This window comes from Hypanus sabinus, chromosome 19 (genome assembly GCF_030144855.1).
Source record: "Hypanus sabinus isolate sHypSab1 chromosome 19, sHypSab1.hap1, whole genome shotgun sequence".
Classification (NCBI taxonomy): Eukaryota; Metazoa; Chordata; class Chondrichthyes; order Myliobatiformes; family Dasyatidae; genus Hypanus; species Hypanus sabinus.
In genome coordinates, this window is record NC_082724.1 from 61343953 (window position 1) to 61356199 (window position 12247).

Consider the following 12247-nt stretch of genomic DNA (forward strand, 5'->3'; position numbering starts at 1 on the left):
TTTGCAAACTTCTGACGCTGAATATTGTGGTGAGGACACAGGAAAGGTTTTCTTCTGATGACTCTTCCATGAAGGTCACATTTGTGTGGGTGTCGCTGCACAGTAGAACAGTGCACCACCACTCCAGAGTCTGCTAAACCTTCCTGAAGGTCTTTTGCAGTCGAACAGGGGTTTTGATTTGTCCTTCTAGCAATCCTACGAGTAGTTCTCTCGGAAAGTTTTCTTGGTCTTCCAGACCTCAACTTGATCTCTACCATTCCTGTTAACTGCTATTTCTTAATTACATTATGAACTGAGGAAACGGCTACCTGAAAATGATTTGCTATCTTCTTATAGCCTTCTCCTGCTTTGTGGCCATCATTTATTTTAATTTTCGGAGTGCTAGGCAGCTGCTTAGAGAAGCCCATGACTGCTGATCGTTGGGACAAGGTTTGAGGAGTCAGGGTATTTATAAAGCTTTGAAATTTGCATCACCAGGCCTTTCCTAATGATGACTGTGAACAAGCCATAGCCCTTACAAGCTAATTAAGGTCTGAGACCTTGGTAAGTTATTTGAGAGCTCAAATCCCTTGGGGTGCCCAAACCTTTGCATGGTCCTCCTTTCCTTTTTTTCACTCTAAAATTGTGCAAAACAAAAATAATATACTGATCTTGTTTAAAATGTTGAAAAGAATGTTTCATCTTTAACTTTTGGAGATCAGTTTATCTTCTACTCACTTAACTATACACAGTAACAGAAATTCTGACCAGGGGTGCCCAAGCTTTTACATGCCGCTGTATGAGAGTGTGTTCCTCTGAATCTTCAGCATTAGCTCCAGGTGCCTAGACTCGTGGCATAGGTGAAATGTGAGCAAAGAGTACCACCTGCCACCCTCCCTCAGATGATGAGTCAGGGCTGCTCCATGCCTGGGTTTGTCGCAGATAGTGTTTGAATAAACACAGGGGTAGTTGGGGGGGGGGGGGTGGCGGCATATTTACTTTTACTCACAGATTTACCTGCAACTGTTGCATCTGCCTATGATTTTCATCAAAGAAAGAAGTAACTGTTTCACAGCCCTTGAGGAGACAAGGTTTTGTTTTCACAATGAGAATTGTAAAGACTCAGAGCAGACCTGGCAGGTCATTTCTGGGCATCCATGAAGGTAATGTAATTAAAATATAATTATCCCACTCCTTCATTGCTGCATCTAAATCCCAGTACCCTTATCCAGGACCATTGTGGAAGTCCCTTCATCAGGATCTGCAGTGTTCAAGAAGGCAATTTGCTATCTTCTTGTGGTTAGAAATGGAAACTCAATTCTAGCCTTGCTGCCATATCCAAATCTTGAAAAATCATTTGCTTGGGCTAAGAGTGGCACGATAGTGTAGCAGTTCAATTCCACCACTGTTGGTAAGGAGTTTATATGTTGTCCACGTGACCATCTGGGCTATCTCCCACATTCTAAGGTTATACAGGTTAGTAAGTTAAACTGGTCGCATGAATGTAATTGGTGCTGTGAGCTTATTGAATCAGAAGGGCCTGTATTTCTAAATAAAATAATTTGATCTGAGTAAAAGAAAAGTAATGGTTTTAATTAGGGAGAGGAGAGAATATCACGACAAATCAGTGGCTAAGTAAACAGCAAGGTGAAATCGTATTTTCAAAGGATTTGGGTGAGTTATTTTGCAAGCACCTACACTGAAAGTTGGATTTGTTTGGAGATGAGGAGTAAGAGGTGAGTGGGAAAAAAATATTGGATTCTGCCTTGTTAGTGAAGTCTAAAGTTATCATCTGAATTGAAAGGCCATGAAAAACAGCATGGTTTTTTGAGGAGAGGGGATTTATAAAGGAAGACAGCAATGAACACAAAAGAAATACACAAAATGCTGGAGGAACTCAGCAGGTCAGGCAACAATTATGAAAAAGAACCTGAATGACTTGGTGGACTCTCAAGCATGCAGGTACAGCACCTTTAAACAGAAGAAGGTACATTGGCATGGCCGAAAGAGAGGGGGAAGGGGAGGGCTCCAAGCCAGACTGAAAGGCCAAGGAATAAAACTTTCTCTACCCAGCATCTTGTTAGCAAATGTACAGTCGCTGGAGAACAAGACTGAGGACCTAAGGTCAAGGTTGCTGTATGGGAAAGAAATGAGGACTTGCTGCTTTCAGTTTTTCATGGAAATATTGCTCACTCCAGACAGGTTGGATACATTGGTAAGACTAAAGGCTTCTCAATTCACAAGATGGAGTGGACTGCTGATTCAGAGAAGGCAAAAGGGTTGGAGGGAGGGGTCCGTGTTTTGGATATAGTGGGCTTGTCACTCTGTTGTTCTCCCTGACTTGGAACTTTTAACACTTAAATATTGACTATTCTACTTACCTAGAGAGTTTTCCTCTCTGATTCTGACCACAGTTTATATACTGCCAAAAGCCAACGTTAATCAGGCACTCGATATTGAATGCTGCCATCGCTAAACAAACCAGCCTACTGCAACATCTTTCAAATGATTGTCAGGAACTTCATTCAGATTCGCCTGAAGAAATCTCTACCCAATTATCATCATCATAACACCTGCAGCATCAGAGGTCCCAACACACTTGATCACTGCTGTTCTGCAATTAGGAATGCCTACCATTCCATCCCAGATTTCGGGAAATCTGATCACATGGTTGTCTTTCACCTACTTGCTTACAGGCAGAGATTAAAGAGCAAGGTTCCAGAGATAAGAACAGCAAAGAGGTGGTTGCGAGAGACAGAGGAGTGGCTACGGGATTGCTTCGGGTTGGTAAACCGCGCTGTGTTCAAGTATTCATCAGATAATCTGAATGAACAAGCCACAGTTGTCATGGACTTTATTCAAACGTGAATGTGTTCCCACAAAATCATTAAGAATCTTCTCCAACCAGAGGTCCTGGATAAACCATTACACTGCGGTCTGCTGAGAGTCAGATCAGTGGCATTCAGGTTTGGTGACTAAGTAAAGTACAAGGGGTCCAGGTACAATCTCCAGAAAGCCATCTCACATGTGAAAAGACAATTCTGGACCAAACTTCAATCACTGAAGGGATACTCAACAACTGTGGCAGGGCTTGAATGCTATCACCTACAGAGTGAAACCAAGCAACATAAGTGACAATGAGACTTTGCTCACAAAAGAGTTCAATGCCTTTTATGCTTGCTTTGACCGACAGAACATGGAGGCATCTTCACAAATTCCCATGGTCTGATGAGCCTGTGATTTCAGTCTGAGGACGATGTATGAGCACCTTTCAGGAGGGTGAATGCACAGAAAGCTTCTAGCCCAGATACGGTACTTGGCCGAGTACTTAAGACCGTGCTGATCAACTGGCTGGAGTGTTTACCAATATTTGTAACCCCTCACTTTCAACCTGCTTCCAGCAGGCTTCGATTATATCCATGCTTAAGAAGAACGTGACAACCTACCTCAATGACTATTGTTCTGTAGCATTTACGTCCACAGTGACGAAGTGTTTTCGGAAGTTGGTGATGAAGCATATCAATTCCTTTCTGAGAAGTGACTTGGATCCACTCCAATTTGCCTATGGTCACAACAGGTCAACAGCAGGTGCCATTTCAATAGCTCTTCACTCAACCTTGGAACATCTGGACAGCAAAGATGCATATATCAGGATGCTTTTTATTGACTACAACTTGGCATTCAGTACTATCATCCCATCAAAACTAATCAATAAGCTTCAAGACCTCAGTTTCTTCACTTACAGACCCCAGCCAGTTCAGATTGGCAAAAACATCTCTACAATCTTCATCAGGACAGGTGCATTATGAGACTGTGTGCTTAGCTCCCATGCTGTACTTTCTTTATACTTATGACCGTGAGGCTAAGCACATCTCCAATGCCATATTTAACTTTGCTGAATCAACAGTGATGATGAATCGGCATATAGGAGGGAGATTGAAAATCTGGCTGAGAGAAGCCACAACAACAACCTCTCACTCAATGTCAGCAAGACCAAAGAGCTGATTATTGATGAGCTGGTCCTTATTGGGGGATTAGAGGTGGAGAGGGTTAGCAATTTTAAATTCCTTGGTGTTATCGTTTCAGTGGATCTGTCCTGGGCTCAGCATGCAAGTGCTATTATGAAGAAAGTGCTGGCAGCAGCTCTAGTTCCTTAAAAGCTTGCAAGGATCCAGCGTGGCATCTAAAACTTTGGCAAACTTCTATAGATGTGTGGTGGAGAGTATTATCTGGTTGCATCATGACCTGATATGGAAAGTCCTGGATAAAGTAGTGGATACTGTTCAGTCCATCATGAGTAAAATCCTTCCCATTATTGAGCACATCTACATGAAGGAAAACAGCATCCATCATCAAGGACCCCACCATCTAGGCCATGCTCCCTTCTCAGTGCTGCCATCAGCAAGAAAGGTACAGGAGTTTCAGGACCCACACCACCAACTCCAGGAACAGTTATTACCCCTCAACCATTAGGCTCTTGAACTAGAGGAGAGAACTTCATTCAACCACTCACCCCATCACTGATCTGTTCCCACAATCTATGGACTCACTTTTAAGGACTCTGCATCTCATGTTCTCGATATTTATTGTTTATTTTTTAAATTATTACCTCTTTTTTTTCTTTTTGCATTTGCGCAATTTGTTGCCTTTTGCACATTAATTGTTTGTCAGTAGTTTTCAGCTGTACCTTTAAATGTTCCAAGCTAGCCTGAAAAGATATCTTGGTACGAAGGTATTAAATATAAGTGCACGTTTAGGGGATTACTATGGGTTTGTGTTAATTCTTGCATAATAATTGGGGAAGCAGAGCCACGAAGAAATGTTAAAAGTGATAGAAGTCACTTGACTTCATTCAATAAAGGAGTTTGTTTCCTGCTGATCCATTCTCATTTGTTTCTTCCTCAGTTGATAAACCAAGTACTGAATCGAGTGACAGCAGAGAAGAATCTCTTTGACCGTGTGGTTAATCTGCGTTTGCCTGGTGAGTGGTATCCTCCTTGACCCTTTCTCAGAAATGCTTTTAGTAAGACCCATGAAGGATACTTGTGTAGCCTGCCAACTTGTGAGCTACCTTCAATTTGTTAGAATTTGAAGGTAAATCTACCTTTCAAAATCTAACAACTAGTTGTGCATGATACATAGCATATACTTCCTCTGTTTCTTCCTTGGAGCTAACCATGACTTGTTTCCAATTCAGCTGTGGGTTCTGAAGTGGCTGATGAAGCTAATGTGGGAACTGCAGTGGAACAGGAAGTGCTTTGGCAGGTAGCTGAGTGCTTTGGGAGATGTGTTGTTTGCTATAAAAGTTCTCAGTGCCATTTTGAATGCTTCTCCATTCTGAGCAGCCAAGCTGAAGAAGATTTCCACAGGTCAGTATGGCTATCACAAGTTTTCAAGGATTCTTGAGAATATCTTGAATTGTTTATCCACAAGGCGGTCTCAGGCCATGACAGAGCAATGTGGAACAATGTGCCTTCCTTGCAGGTCTGGTGGAGAGTGATGTGACCTGCCTGCTGGAGATGACTGAGTGTAACTGGAGACCTTGTGTTGGGGATACTGGTATAGGAAAGGATGTTAAAGTTCACTTATTCTGCCAGTGGATTCAAAGTTTTATAAAGGGAGTATTGGTGTTATCTCTCCAGTGCTTTGACTTGCCTGTTGTAGATATCGATATTGATATCTCAGGAATTTTCAATACATTAGAGCAGAGGGCAATGTTACCAAATGGATGGTGAGCTTTGTACCAGGTTTGAAGTCTCTGCTTTTGAATAGTCTTCTCCCCAGGAGGCTAAAGGTTGTACTAATACACTAAACCTGATGATCAATTTTCATCTTCAATATCTGTTTTGGTTGAGACTTGGAAAATGGGCCATAATTTCAACGTTCTTATTGTCAACCATTGATGTTGCTGGGTGATGTTCTACAGCAGGAGAGGCATGATCCATAGGGCCATTATTTAATCAGCTATGATTTAGTGTTAAGGTTTGGAAAATGGAATACATAACCGTTATGCATGCACTACACTCAATGACTGAAGTTCAGATATCCTTGTTTCATAGTGAAGACAATATGGGTTGAACAGCTTCCCATTTGATATGTGGTTTAGCTCTTTTCCATTGAGAAACTTGTTAAGATGTAGTGCCAACTTTAAGCAAAAAGGGTTGCTATATAGCAAAAAAAAGTTTTAGGGCAATGATGCAGCCTTGTCTGACTCTGGTCTGCACCAAAATTGTGTCTATTGTTGATGCATTAGTTGGAATCAGAATCGGGTTTATTATCACTGACATCAGTCATGAAATTTTTTATTCTGTAACAGCGCAGGCATAACAAATCACTATAAGTTACAATAAGAAAATAAATAAATGAATAGTGCAAAAGAGGAATAGCAGGGTATGTTTCTGTGTCATTCAGAAAGCTGATGGCAGAGGGAAAGAAGCTGTTCATAAGTGTTGAGAGTGGGTCTTTGGCTACTGTACCTCCATGCTGATGGTATTAACGAGAAGAGCACATGTCCATATGGTGAACCTCCAAATGATGGATGCCACATTATTGTGGCACACTGCCTTTTGAAGATGTCCTCAATGGTGGCGAGGCTTGTGCTCTTGATGGAGCTGGATGAGTCTACCACCCTCAGAAATCTCTTACAATCCTGTGCATTGGCCCCTAAGTACTAGACAGTGATGCAATCAGTCAGAATTATGCCCACACTACATCTACAGAAATTTGCTAGTCTTTGGTGACAAATTTCCAAAAATCCTAATGACATATAGACACTGGTGTGCCTTTATTGTGTTTGCATCAAAATGGTGAGCCTAGGTAGATACTCTTGAGCTGTTGACACCCAGGAGCTTGAAACCACTCACCCTTTCCATCGCTGACCCGTCAATGAGGACTGATGTGTGTTCTCCTGACTTGCCCTTCTTGACGTCCACAATCAGTTGAATGCAGGATTGTTGGTGTGACACTATTCAGCCAGCTTACCAATTTGCTTCAGTACGCCTCCTCATCGCCATCTGAGATGACATTTGAGCTGTGCTTAGCCACACAGTCATGAGTGTAGAGAGAATAGAGCGGTCGGCTAAGTACACATCTTTAAGGCATGCCTGTGTTAAGATCATGGCTTGCATGTCATTATGTAGTAGCTATAAATGGTGGTGAGGTTTTTCAGACAGGCAAATTTAGGAAGATGTGCCACAGTTCTTTCCAATGGTGGATTTAATTGTTGTTGTCAAGGCCCAAATTGGCAGGTTTAGTGGTGAAAGCTGTCCGCCTGCATATCTCTTGAAGCTGACACTGCAGAGGAAGTTACGTTCAATGTGACTCTGGTGTGCAGGGTCCATGCCGTACTTAGAGGAGGAGCTCCGGCAATAGGAGGTGACTGAGAATGATCCTGACCAAGGTTTACCCTGTGGCAGAGAGCAGAGAAATCTTACTAGATTTCTGTTTCTTGACTGACTATTTCAGAATATATAGTACAAAATAAAAAATTATTGAATTATTATGAAGGAATTGAAAAGCAAAAGCTTAATATGCCTCTGAATCCAAAGCCCTGTAAATCCCTTGTATGTGTATATGATCATGGATCTGGGGTGAAATTCTCCAGCTTAGTTCTGGGGAATGTTGACAAGGCTGGTTTTATCTTGGTTTGGTAGTCCAAAACTGGGTTGGAGGGGAGTGTTGGCAGGCATGCTGTAAAATTAGTCAATGAGTAAAGAAACCTCTGTATCAACTAGTGCTTGAAGAGTAGCCCAGGAACTACGTCTGTGTGAAGTGCATCCAGCAGCAGCTCTTTGAAGACCCTGTTAGGGATCTGGAGCAATAGCTGAATGACCTTCGGCTTGTATGGGAGATTGAGGAGATAGACACGTCAGATTTGCAGGAGGCGAGTAGCTGGGTAGCTGTCAGGAGAAATGGAAATGTGAATGGGCAGTTAGTGCAGAGCACCCCTGTGACCATTCCCCTCAATAATATGAATACTATTTTGGATACTGTTATGGGGGATAACTTCCTAGGGGAATGCCACGGAGACCGGGTTCCTGGCACTGAACAGAGGTGTGTGGTGCATAAGGGAAAGAGGAAGAAAAGGGAGTGATAGTGATAGGGGAATCAATAGTCACGGGATCAGACAGGAGGTTCTGTAGATGTGAGTGGGACACCTGAATGGTATGTTGCCTCCCAGGTGCCAAGGTCAGGGAGGTCTTGGATCAGGTCCACAATATGTCGGAGAGGGAGGGAGAGCAGCCAGATGTCTTGGTACATATTGGTACCAATGACATAGGGACGAAAAGCAAAGAGGTCCTGAAAAGAGAATTTCGAGAGCTAGGTAGAAGGCCTAAAAGCAGAACCTCCTGGATGGTAATTTCTGGATTGCGGTCTGTGCCACACACCAGTGAGGGTAGAAACAGGATGTTTTGGCAGATTGATGCATGGCTGAGAAGCTGGTACAGGGGGCAGGAGTTCAGGTTCTTAGATCATTGGGATCTCTTCTGGAGGTGATATGACCTGTTCAAAAGTGATAGATTGCACCTGAATCTAAGGGGAACTAATATTATCACAGGCAGGTATGTGAGAGCTGTTGGGGAAGGTTTAGACTAATTTGTTGGGGGGTGGGGGGGGGAATCTGCGTGAAGAGACTCCGGATAGGACATATGGTAAAAAAGTAAAGGTAACGAGCAGACAGACTGTCAGGAAGGGCAGGCAGATGATAGGATGTAATTGCAGCTAGCAGAGTGAGTATCAGTACATTGGGGATGCAGAATCAAAAAGGAGAGCAAATACAGTATTCAAAGTGTTATATCTCAATGGAAGGAGTATAAGAAATAAAGTGGATGAACTTGTTGCACTATTATAGATGGTCAGGGTTGATGTTACAGCCATCAGCAGTTGGGAGTTGGGAGCAAGGTCAGAGCGATAGGAAGGTAGACAGAGAGAGTGGCATGGCTCTGCTGGCAAAGAATGGCATCAAATCAGTAGAAAGATGTGACATAGGATGTTGAATCCTTGCAGGTTGAGTTAAGAAGCTGTAAGATTAAAAGGTCCGTGATGGCAGTTAAATGCAGGCCTCCCAACAGTGGCTGGGATGTGGACCACAGATTAAATGGGAAATAGAAAAGGCATGTCAAAAGGGCAATGTTATGATAGTCATGGGAGGTTTCAGCATGCAGATTGATTGGGAACATCAGGTTGGTAATAGATGTCAAGAGAATGAGTTTGTTGAATGCCTGCGAGGTGGCTTTTTAGAGCAGTTTGTCATTGAGACTACCAGAGGATCAGCTTTACTAGATTGGGTGTTGTGTAATGAACCAGAGGTGATTAGGGAGCTTAAGGTAAAAGAACCCTTAGGAGGCAGTGATCACGATATGATTGAGTTCAACTTGAAATTTGATAGGGAGAAAGTAAAGTCTGATGTAGCAATATTTCAGTGGAATAAAGGAAATTACAGTGGTATGAGAGAGGAATTGGCCAAAGTAAATTGGAAGGAGATGCTGGCTGGAATGACAGCAGAACAGCAATGGCATGAATTTCTGTGAAAACTGAGGAAAGTGTCGGATAGATTGTTATGTGCCCCTAAGGTTCATATTTTCTGTGGACTGACACTTTAAAACACTGGGAGAATGACTGACTTTTGGACACTGTTTGAGCTGCTCCAGAGAGCGAGAGAGAGGTGGAGTTATTTGATGGACAATCGATGTTATGGTTTCTCTGCAGCTTGTTTTGAATACACAAGAACAGTCAGACACATACTACACAGTTAGAGTCATTTAATTAATTAATTTAGTTAATCTGCAGGAGTGAGTTCTCTGGTGAGGTGAAAACCTTTGTGAATATCATGTGTGTGTTTACCCTTTGGGTGTGGTAGTTCACTGAAGAAAGGCACCCCGTGGCAAATCACTGTTGGATTTATTTCGTATGTCATGGAGCTGGATAAGTGGCTATCACCTTGTGAGAGATTGGAGTAACATTGTGGAATCTACCAGTGTGTCTACCCTTGCCTGGGTGGTGGTTCCCTTGAAGATGATCCCCTTTGTGATAATCCATATGTGGATTCTGTTTGAGTATCCTGTGGCAATCACTTTGGGATGTCCCGTAGCTGTATTCAGGTGTGGTACCACTTGTGTTGAAAGGATATTTGTTGAAGATCACTGTTGGTGATACTTCGTGTGTGGAGTGGAACAACTTCGGAGATAAAACCTACTGCTATTGTTATTTTGTATTGCTGTCATGGAATATCGACGTAATTGCCTTCTCACAACATTCGCCTTTGGATTACAAACATCTCGCATTAATTAACTTCCTTCCTTCCTTCCTTCCTTCCTTCCTTCCTACCCACCTACCTACCCACCCACCCAAATACAGAGTTCATAAGGATACTTATTATATAATATCAAAATAAGATAGCACAAAATGCATTATATATAAATCATAGTGATACAATCACAGTATCCCATATTGATGATCTATCAAATAAAATAAATTGAGTAATGAAATACATTGGTATGATTAATTATATTATTTTAAAAATGTATACCCCTACCAAGACAAAGCTGGTTGAAGAAAGAAAAACAAGAAAAAAAGAAATGAGTACTTTACCATATAGCATTTTATAGTGATAGCCCAGATCTATATTTTAATAACAATTCAAAGATCTTTTAAATAGTTCAGAAAAGGTCCCCATAACGTTTGAAAACCTTAGTTAGAATAGGAAATCGAACAACAAATCTTTAAATTTAAACATGACACAACATCACATAACCATTGAGCATGTGTGGGGGGGGGGAATCTCCTTCCATTTAAGCAAGATCGCCCTCCTAGCCATAAGAGAAATAAAAGCCAGTACCCGCGAATGAGAAGGCTCCAAAATTAAGTTCTTTCCTCAACAATACCAAATAAGGCAGTTAAAGGATTGGGCTTAAAACTAACTTTAAAAAGTACAGAAAAAGTTTGGAATACATCTTTCCAATATTTTTCAGGGCTCGAACATGACCCAAACATGTGAATTAATGAAGCGTCTCCTTTATTGCATATGTCACAGTAAGGAGATATATCTGCAATATAGCAAGAGAGCTTGTCTTTAGACATATGAGCCCTATGTACTACTTTAAATTGTAGAAGGGAAGGACAAGCACGTAATGATGAAGAATTAACTATTTCGAAAATAACCCTCCAGGTCTCATCAGATAATGAGATCTGTAAGTCCTTTTCCCAATCTTTTTTAAATTTTATCTAAAGGAGCTATTCCCAATCCCAATAACAGACCATTAATATAAGAAATTCAGCCATTTTCAAAAGGTTTCAAATTAAAAATTATAACTATTATGTTCTTATCCGAGCTAGTAGGAAATGTATGTAATTTAGATCTTTAAAAAATCTCTAATCTGTAGATATCAAAAAAAGTGGGTATTAAATAGGTTATATTTCACTGAGAGCTGCTCAAAAGAAGAAAGATTCCCTCCAACAAACAGATCCTGAAATCGTTTAATGCCTAATCTATCCCATTCTCTAAAACACAGATCGGTCTTAGATGGTTTAAAAAAAATTAGAAAAAATAGGACTGGAAAGAGAAAATCTCAATAAACCAAAATGTTTTCTAAACTGTAGCCAGATCCTCAAAGTGTGTTTAACCACTAAACTGTCAGTTAATCTATATACAGATAAAGGAAGAGAGGATCCAAGAAGAGAAATAATAGAAAATTCCATAACAGAATTGGCTTCCAAAAAGACCCATATTGGACAATCCTCACAATTAATATAATATAACCTAAAGTTAGGTAAAGCAAAACCACCATTCTTTTTGCTATTTTGAAGGTGGGCTTTATTTAATCGAGATTTTGTGTTCTTCCGTATGTAGGAAGAAAGAATCAAATCTACAGAATTAAAAAAAGACTTGGGAATAAAAACAGGTACGGCTTGAAAGAGGTATATAAATTTAGGTAAAATATTCATTTTAATAGAATTAATTCAATCAATTAGTGATAAAGAGAGAGGTGACCAATTAGAGAGCGTCTTTTTCACATAATTCATTAAAGTTAAAACATTTTCTTTAAATAAATCTTTGTAATTCGTAATGATGGTTATGCCCAAATATGTAAATTGTTTTCTTACAATTTTGAAAGGAAGGTTAATATCATTTGGTAAGGAAACAATTCACTCTTATGTGAATTCAATTTATATTCTGAAAACTGACTAAAATTAGTCAGTAAACGAAACACAGAGGGTAAAGAAGTTGTAACATTAGATATAAAAAGCAATAGGTCATCAGCATAAAGCG

At 40.8% G+C, this 12247-nt stretch overlaps 1 protein-coding gene across 2 annotated transcripts in view; it reads left to right on the forward strand.

Moving 5' to 3' along the window:
• The window catches only part of LOC132377967 (E3 ubiquitin-protein ligase RNF123), a 428887-nt gene that overhangs the window by 256114 nt on the left and 160526 nt on the right, over positions 1-12247 (forward strand). For both annotated transcript variants that reach the window (XM_059944516.1, XM_059944515.1), the window contains one exon: positions 4885-4960. In XM_059944516.1, the coding sequence (XP_059800499.1) occupies positions 4885-4960 (76 nt within the window). The remainder of the gene's footprint in view (positions 1-4884; positions 4961-12247) is intronic.